Source organism: Astatotilapia calliptera, chromosome 12 (assembly GCF_964374335.1).
Source record: "Astatotilapia calliptera chromosome 12, fAstCal68.1, whole genome shotgun sequence".
Taxonomy (NCBI): Eukaryota; Metazoa; Chordata; class Actinopteri; order Cichliformes; family Cichlidae; genus Astatotilapia; species Astatotilapia calliptera.
Window position 1 is genome coordinate 20,353,570 of NC_137433.1, and position 9,719 is coordinate 20,363,288.

Below are 9,719 nucleotides of genomic sequence, written 5' to 3' on the forward strand. Positions count from 1 at the left end.
TTTCTTGGTGAAACACTGACATTGGACACACTTTGGCTGACATTGTGAGGCTCTCTCTCCTGGCACGACTGCACCCCCCTGTAATCCAATTTCACTGCATCTAATAGATGGCTGTGTATTAATGAGATCAGCGACCGTGTCATTAAAAAACCAGAGTCGGAAGACGGAGATTGCTTTGACTGCTGTCACTGCCATCTGTTGTTAAACAGAAATTGACTGTTTTATTGATGATTGTGTACTCTGTAAAGTTTATTTTTTTCCAAAACATTTACATCATTGCTAAATGTGACTGCTCTCGGTGCAAACTGAACAAAAGTGAACCAATATAAGATCCATCAATTTTAACTGCTCGTCCTCTTTGGGGTCGCAGAGCCTATCCCAGCTGTCACAAGGCGGGAGAGGTACATCCTGGATAGATTGCCAGTCTCTCACAGGGCGAACAGAGATACACATTCACACCTATGGCCCATTTAGAATCACAAGTTAACCTAACGTGCATGTCTTTGGCCTGTTGGATGAAACTGGAGTACAGGGGGAACATGCACACTCTACACCAGGGGTCCCCAATCCCAGTCCACAAGGGCCGGTGTCCCTGCAGGTTTTAGATCTCACCCTGGTTTAACACACCTGAATCACATGATTAGTTCATTACCAGGCCTCTGGAGAACTTCAAGACATGTTGAGAAGGTAATTATCCATTTAAATCAGCTGTGATGGATCAAGGACACATCTAAAACCTGCAGGGACACCAGCCCTCGTGGACTGGGATTGGGGACCCCTGCTCTACACAGTGGCTGGGTGGTGCATTCATACCCAGTGAGGTCGCAGTGCAAACCAATCCACCATGACACACTGGAAAACACTTCAGTATTCACATTTCATCATGGACGATCACTCACAACTTCGTACTGGTTAGCGGTGACTCTTAACTCCAAATGGGGATAGGCTGGCTCAACAATATGCTTGTAAGATGCTCCCCTAGCTTTGCACAGCCAATAGACACTCATCTGTTGGGCTTTATGTTTGTGCCACTGGTAAGCTTTACAGTATTCTCAATCTATTGAATCATTTTGTACCATTTACCAGTCTCATCTCAACCATTAGCATTTACTGCCCATTTTCCAATAAGTAATGCTTCCTTTCTCTTGCAATTACAGACATTATTTCCATGCATCAGTGCAGCATTGAATTCCTAGATTCGATTACCTGCTGCTGGATCTTTGCTGCAACACACAAGAGCAAAGGAGAGATTCTTCTATAAAGCTAAAGCTAGCTAATCATTAAATGACCGTTTTCCTTGACTTTAGCATCAAGTCAGAAATTGAGGATCAGTATCCTACATGAAAACCTGTTGCTCTTTACTGAAACTATGATGATAAATGAGAAGTCAAAGGCTAACAGCAGACAATAGCCCAAATATTTTATTCAATGCGAGAGATCCTCTGTGGAAATGACTCAGCTATATCCAGCATTGAACCACAATGGCATAATAATCAGCAAGCTCAGACGACACCTATAAATAGAGCAGCACTCAGAGAGGTGAGGGTGGAGAGGAAGTAAAGGGGATAAAACAGAAACATTTTGTGTGCACAACAAAGTCTGTACGCAGCGAAGGAAGACAAAAAAAGACAAACTCATTCCAGAAAATAGGATGTTCTTTTATTTTCAAACTGGTATGAAGTGTTTAAAAAGGATACTTGTGTGTCAAAGAGTCACAAAGGTAATCTTGAGGGAGTTAAGAGTGATAAACTACAGAAGGAGAATTATATACATACGCGCGCACACACACACAATTATGTGCACACAAATTTTAGCGATGACTGAAGAAACCCTGAGGATGGTTATACTTGAACGGCTTCAGACGATTAGGACCCCTGAATTGAACGAGACAAACCGGTGGTCAGAGATAAAATCTTTCACCAAATGTATCAAAAAGTTTCCCACTTCTTTCTCTAACTGTACCTGACAGTGCGTAGGCACATCTTCTCACGGGGGAACTCTCGCGGTCCTTCCACGCTGTCGTCTTGTCCTTCTGTCTCCAAATAAACATCCAGGCAGACGCACAGTCGTGCAAACTGATTGGTCAGGAGCTGGTGCCCAGGACGTGGTCCTTGTAGTTCGTTTTTGAACACGTTAACTTCGCTCTCCATGGCCTTAAAAGTGAAAAAGGGAGTCAAAAAGTGAAAAATGACTTGTATTTATAAACAATCATATTGAGAGGTTTTGAAATGTTCATACTCGGAGGTTGTCGTCGGTGCGTCCGCTGCGCTCTCCCTTCCAGCTCAGAGAGAGGGAGAAGACAGGAGATATCTCTGGGTATCTGGGACTCAGCACCACTGCAGCATTAAGACGAGCTGAAAGGGACACAGATGAGTTTGCGTATAGAATCACATTCAAAGCAAACAAAAAAAAACATCAGCAATATTCAGTTATGCTGTCAGCGACAGGAGTTACCTGTGCCTCTTTCAACCACTCCCATAAAGTACAGATCAGTCTCCTTTGCCAGCCCAGCTTCAGTCACATGACGTGTATATGGAAATTCCTGCAAAAGAAAGGAAATATCAAAATCAGTCACACTTCTAACTAATGCTTTCTTTACATTTGAGTACAATCGTTTGACAATTTGCTTTCACTTACCAAGTACTCCTGGTAAGTGATTGTGGTCCAACGTGCCAAACGGGAAAGGATCTTGGCAGGAAAAAGGTGCTGACACTCGCTGGAGATGGGGATGATGCTGTGTTCTGATGACGGGAACACAAACAAACTTAACAATCTCTTCATTAGGATGATTCAGTGTGCAAGGTTGTAATCAAATAACATACCTAAAGAGGCAAACTGTCTGTGCAAAGCCAAGCGGGACTGGACTCGTCCCCTCAGCAGCTTCATGGTGTTCTCCATGTGGCTCGCACTCAGTGAACTACCCACGCGCACACCCTAAAAAATAAATAAATAAATAAATTAGCAAAAGTTAACATTATACAGTTGTAACACATGCTGTATACTTGAGGTTAGCACACACGCACCTCCGAAGCGTCACTAGGAAAATGAAGTCCTCCGAGATTCTGAACCCACATGTAGGGATGGCCCAGCTCCTCCACATAATCGCCAAAGGAAATGATCCTAAAAATAACTTATAGGTTAATTCAGCCAGCTGTAATCCAGTACACACCACATCAACCATGAACATTACTTCCTTACCCGACTTTATCAAACTGGTAGCGATTAGCTGGATTGGGTGTTTCTCGTCCCTGGTCGCTGGTGTAGAGACAGCTGAGGAGAGTGTCTGACTTCAGGAGCTCCCTGGGGGGAAAAAAGTCATTGTTAGGTTTTTTTATAAGGCTGTCATGGTCAGAGAGAGAGCCAAATCCTTACGTTTACACACATACCCTGCGCTGATGGCCGTGTTGAGATCGGTGGAGGTGGACACTTTGGTCTTGACAGTCATAATGTTCAGATTCATCAGGTAGTAGAAGTAAAGATAGAGTACACTGCCATCTGTAGACACAAGGAAGACAACACATGGTGTTACACTAATGGATTGCTATCTTAATCTTATATTCTCTCTACTCAATATTTTCATTAATCCTGCCAGCGATAGCTCCTCTGGGTTTATATTACACTGCAGCGCATTACAGAGCAATAACAGGCCTTGGTCATAGCAGCAGCTAATGGCACCTATGGGATACCCACTACACCGATGGTCATCATTCTCGCTGCACTCCCTGCAGTCACGGTGAACTCAGTGACACACTGTCACTCACTCACACCTACACCGCTCACTTTTTGCTTTTACTGCACTAGACCGAATGCTGCAGCTGGCAGCAGTGAGGATAACTGAGGAAAGGAGGGGCTCCAGAAATAAAAGCAGAAGTCAGACAAAGAGCAGTGATGAGAAAAACTGCTTACAAGATGTTGTAGGTGCTGCAGAACTACAAGGCTGCAAGCATCTTTCTCACCTCCATCCCTCGGCCTCCCCCTCACTTCCTCACTCCACCCCCCCTTAGGTAGAGTTACGCCTGCAATGCAGATCTCCCTATAATCTGTCACTGTATTCCATATATCGCCAGCAGAGGGAACACAAGGGTCAAGTGGTGTCATGTCACAGCCACAGTTGCTTTGTTTCACATGCCATCTGATAGGTGTACAGTTGCACAGCACCATATATATATGGTCACGTTACAAGGGTTGGAGCACAAAGGGGCTGCAAATATTTGGGTTGAAGGATGCTGTGTGAATACAGAGAATGATTTTGCCAACAAGGACATGAAGCACAGAGAAAGAGTTACCTTTACACTTCAAGTCTATGCCTAGGGACAGAGGGTGCCTCTTCAGCATCTCTCGTCTTTTATCATCCAGCTGGCCACCTGCAGTTGGCCTTCTTCTCTTCTGTCAAATGGACAATAAAAAGCAATTGAATAAAAAGACAAAAAAAAAAGAAAAAATAATAAATAAAAGACGTAATTCCAGTGACAAAGCATCTCTAAAATCTTAGCCCCCTGCAAGCACATTTAAAAAGAATACCGAAAGGAAGCCTGAAAAGCAAACAGTGCTCCAGATGAGCTCAAATATGGAGATAGAACAAAAGAAATACACACTGTATTTGCAATCAAATACAAACCTAAGATCCGGTTACAGTCACAGAGCCATTCTCGGTAAATATTTCCCAGAACACCCCCACTGCCACTCCGATCAATAGCTGCCACTCAATGCATGACAGCTATGGCTTCAGAGACAGTTCATGTGTCCAGAGCAGTGATTTGTATACTAACTAACAATAGACCTCAGTGTCCTGAGTGTGTGTGTTCGTTCATGAGTAAAGCAGTGCCAGATACTCACAGTTTTCTCTTGCTCCTCCTCTGCATCAGAATCACTCTCATCATCTGAATAAAACCAGAATACACAGTTTTAAGTTTGTTGATGAATCCCAAAATGAGTCGTCTGTGTGTTATACATAGATTAAATGTGTGCCTTTGTACCCTGGGAATCTTCTGGAGGTTTGGACAGGGCTTTGGCCTCATCTACATCACCACTAATTGAGACAATCAGGTTCTTGTCTGCAATAAAATCAAAGCGATCCAAACTTCAATCCTTTAAAGAAAAACTAATATTTTGTCTTGGAAAACATCATTGTCTCTCATTCTTACTCACCACACGCCTGGCCATAAGCATTTGCTTGAACAAACAGGACATAGAGAGGTGGAGGCAGATGGCGGGCAATCTCCGTCTGCTTCTGAGTCTGTTCAAAAGGCATAGACAGGAACTCCTGGACTGGGAGGGAGGCCTGTGAGCATACATAGGAGGCATATGTGGTGTAACTGTTGGCACGGCAGTTAAAAATTCACCTCAACAAGTACAAAACACCGCTGAGCTTTTCTTTAGATTACAAACTATGAATTAACACAGCAATGATACCTGCATGATGGCATTAAGACCTGGCTGCAAGCTTCTCAGATGCTCCTTCTTCACCTCAATGCTCTTCTGAATTGTCTCCTTCGACGCTAGTGATTCCTTGTATTTCTCTGCCAACCTGCATCCAACAATAGACTGTTAACTAGGGATGGGTACCGGTATCCGGTGCCATGATGGCACCGGTTCTGACATAAATGGTAGTAACCAGACCGAAAAGCAGCGCACATTTCGGTGCTTTATTTCGGTGCTTTTTTTCCCTGAGATGTCATACACTTCGAATTCTAGCCAATCATTTTACGTTTCCGAGGATAGTAGGTGGGTCCAGGTACGTACGTTCTTTTAGAGCAGAGCTACAGATTAAAAATGTCCAAGGCGAAGCGGTCAAAAGTCTGGCTGTACTTCACAGCAAAATATGCAAACTCAGCAGCCTGCAACAAGTGCTTTAAGCTGATACTGTGATACTGTCAAAGGAGGTAACACCTCAAATCCGATGAAACACCTGGCGACGCATAGCGTTTTTTTTTTAAAAGCCGAGAAATGCGCCGTATTTGATAGCTTGCTGCGAGACCTCACACTGAGCACATCTACTGCGGGTGTGGTGCCTGTTATCGGACCCGGAGTTAGCAACATCCCCCAAAAACACGAAGAGGAGAGTCCTGGCCCCTAGCCCTGCCAGTGCAGCAGAAATGATGACGGATGATGATGCAGCAGCAGCCGTTCTTCTCTGCGTGAGTAGCTTAATGTTGTCCGTGTGTAATTTACGTTGAGTAGGCTAACCACGTTATTACATTAATGCATGTAAGGTGAACTAGCAAACACCATCATAGCTACATGCAGCTGTCTTCTTGTTTGATGGCAGATACTCCCTTCACCCTGGCCAAAAAGGCCAAAGAAAAAGTGGAAAACAGTTAAACATGAGAGGTTTTTGGACAAAGTTTGTGTTTTTTCCATTGTCTAAGCACTGCTTCCAGCCAAGAGTGATACCATATATGCCCCATAGCTGCAGAAAAGGCTAACATTGTTATCTTTTTACAAAAAAACAGCTGAACATGAGAGCTTTTTGGACCAATTTTGTGTTCTCCATTCTTTAAGCACGGTTTGAGCATCGTTTAAGCACCGTTTCAAAAGTACCGGTTTGGCACCGGTATCGGATAAAACCTAAACAATACACATCCCTACTCTTAACAAGTGTTCAGTGTCCCTATTATCCATTAGCAAATTAGTTTTTAAACACAACATGCTGCAAACGCTTTGTGCAGGCACAAATCCTTCACTGCGCCTTGTGGTTTGTTTGTTGTTGTTTTTTTTTTTTAAATACCTCTTCCGTTGTTCAAGCTCCCAGTCCAGTCGCGCCAGTGTGAGTTGGTGGGGGTCATTTTTTGTGAGTTGAGGCCTGGAAATTTCTGGCGGTGCCTCCTGGTAAAACTCTTCTTCACTCACCAAGTCAATTTCTTCATGCTTAGACCTGGAATATGGAAACGAGTACTCATTACTACTGTGACACATTTCTGAAAATCTAAGTATAAACTAAAAACAAGGGAACTAATAAGCAACTAACGCTATTCTAATTATTCTCTGTAAGTTCAAGTTAGGAAAACCAATGAGCAATTTTAAATGAAATCTTTTTTTTTTACTAACTTGAACTCCAGACACTTGCTGATCTCCTTCTGAAGATGCATGACTTCATACAGCAGATTTTGCAGCTGAAGGTGCAGCACATCGACTTTCTGTTTTGCCTGAGGAGAGACAGAGAGATTGTTAAAGTTGACTCGCAAACTCTAAGTAAATATTTTTAGATGCATAATACAATACTGAAGTTTAAGGCTTGAGGCAGCACTTTTTTTAGTAAGCGAATGAAAGAGTGATAGTAACCTAAGCTGTTACTTGGTTTTACTTGAGAGTGCTTGAGACTTGCGTGGGAGTTACCTCGTGTGTCTGGTCTCTGCCTTTCTTTAGACGCATATGAGCAAGTCGATTGAGCTTTTTCAGATTCATGAAGTGGATGCAGCTCTGCATACGTTTCTTCTCAACCTCTGCACACTGAGGAGACATACAACCAGTTGCCCTTCATTATTATTGACACAAATGTTATGGTGCTTTAGATATACTTATACTACAAACTCTATGTGTAAGGTGTCTGCTGTACATGAATCGTTTGCCATTAAATCAGCATATAATGACACATTCTTACCCCGTCCTTAGCTCCGTTGGCCTTAAGCTCTTGGATCTCACTCATGAGATTAGCCAGACTCTGACATGTTTCTTTGTATTGGATGTAGTCCTGCTGAGGGTCCCTGCCATCAAGCTCCACCTCCTCATGATACACACGCACATCCTGGCCAAAAAAAGTATATAAATTAGTAAGTAAATATATGACATAAATGTATATTAAGTACAAGGTTCACACGGGGGTGGGGGCTGATAACACTAATCAGAAGAGGATGGATGTATAACTATGAGATATTAGTCATGGTTAAACTTGATATCATTTATTTAACTGCTCTGAGAGGTCTAAGTGTGACTAAGTTAAATATGACTTAAAGGTGATATATTTTGCATTTCATACTTTGGTCTATAATATGTTGTGAGATGAGATGAGCTGCAGTATAAAGGATGGATATAAAACACCTTTTTAAAACTGCTAATCATTCAAAGGTATTTCAGTATAGATCCAGAACAAAGACAACATTATAAATTGCTGAAAGCTGTTGAGTGAACTCTAAATTTCTAAGGATAAAATGTAGGATCCACATTATAAAACACACAGGCAGAATATACCCCTTAAGCTGGAACTGACCTCCTGGATCATTTTAACTGCAGTTTAAAAACTCTCTGTTTCCATTAAGGTTGAGGCAAAAACACATCATGGAGCACAACCAGTCTACAAAGGTATGTGAGGAGGAGATGCTAGCAGCTGGTGAGGTGCGGCCCAAAGATAAACGAGTGACTCAAACAAACAATGCTACCTACACTTGTTAGTTGTGTTCTGTTTAACAGTAAGAGCAAACTGTGGAAGAAAATTACTAATTCGGGTACATGCTGGTAAAAGGAGCTTTTAGCAAGTGATTAAAAAGTTTGAACACCCCATGTAGAAAATATTTTTCAATTTCACTTTTATTATGCAACAACACTGTGCAGCTCCTGAAGAGTTACAAGGTTAAGATACTTTTGTTACTGTTAGACTAAAGTGTGAAGCAGGTATTGTATCAGTATAAAGAAGTTTAAGATTACAGAAAAAAAATCTGGTAGCTCTTCACCCAGATGCTCCAGTTTTGTGTTGTTAACAAGTTAAGAATTATAAATGGCTTGAAGTGTACAATCAGGCCTGTGAGACTCCTTTAGACACTCAGACATATCATTGATATGTCAGCCAGATGCTGCTCATTTTACGTTTTCACTCGTTTCTTCACATTTTCCCAACATGCTTCCATGTAAATCCAGCGTCCCCATCTCTCTGTTGGTCTGCACCACTACACTAAGTAGTGTAAATACTTCAAAAGTATATGAGCTTTTCTTCCTCCTGTACTGAAAGAGTATTAAATCAGAATTTTGCGACAAAAGTGGAAACAACCTCATTAAAATTAGAAGTTGGAAATCGTGGGTTTGGGGGAAAATGACCCAGGTTTATTATAAACAAGAGTCTCGCTGTTTGATTCAACAGTCTCTATGCTTTCCATTTGAAAATCTAATTCAGATAGAAGATGTATTTGTGTAAAAGGACCACTTTAACTTTAAAGGGCAGACACTGCTTAGCACATTAGGGTCTAAATACTTTAATTTTAAAATGTATACTAACGTCTGTGCATTACTGCCCAAAGCCACTTTGATAATGACACAGGTGATCGAGGAGTCGTGTATCTTCTCCTCAACTTTACCTGTTGGTCCGCATCTGCTCGACCCCGCTTCATCTCCGGGGTTCCTCCTTCGTTGCGGAGAACCTTGGACTTTCGTTTTTTCAGGGCGTCCGACGACATGAGTAGCTGGATAACAATGGAAAATATGACCTTAAAAGCCGTGAATACCTTTCTGTTAGCAAGCTGGCTAATGTTAGCACTGTGCTACGGTAGTTCATTGGATAGCAATCGTTAGTTTTGCGGCTCATTAAACCACATTAAACACGTTAGATGTTAAATAAACCACAGGCTATGTTCAACTATATATGTATATATAAATATTCACATACCTTCTTGGTGCAAAACCGTTAATCACGAACAAATGAACTAACTCGCAGCTCACACCGCAAAGCGCCCACTTCCAACGGAAGCCCTGATGTGCCAAAACACCTCAAGCAGCAGCAACTGCCACCTTCC

General features: G+C 42.2%; 1 protein-coding gene across 1 annotated transcript; it reads right to left on the bottom strand.

Annotated features, from left to right (window-relative positions):
- Nucleotides 1–1,637: 1,637 nt before the first annotated feature.
- Nucleotides 1,638–9,719, bottom strand: thoc5 (THO complex 5). The gene is made up of 20 exons (XM_026188467.2): nucleotides 9,593–9,719; nucleotides 9,285–9,389; nucleotides 7,601–7,744; nucleotides 7,336–7,449; nucleotides 7,048–7,145; nucleotides 6,728–6,874; nucleotides 5,413–5,527; nucleotides 5,149–5,281; nucleotides 4,977–5,054; nucleotides 4,837–4,880; nucleotides 4,287–4,386; nucleotides 3,387–3,495; nucleotides 3,199–3,300; nucleotides 3,024–3,120; nucleotides 2,823–2,934; nucleotides 2,638–2,741; nucleotides 2,455–2,542; nucleotides 2,239–2,354; nucleotides 1,963–2,153; nucleotides 1,638–1,874 (listed from the first exon to the last, which is right to left on the bottom strand). Exons 2-20 carry the CDS (start codon nucleotides 9,381–9,383, stop codon nucleotides 1,811–1,813), a joined length of 2,055 nt encoding a protein of 684 aa, XP_026044252.2. The 5' UTR covers nucleotides 9,384–9,389; nucleotides 9,593–9,719; the 3' UTR covers nucleotides 1,638–1,810.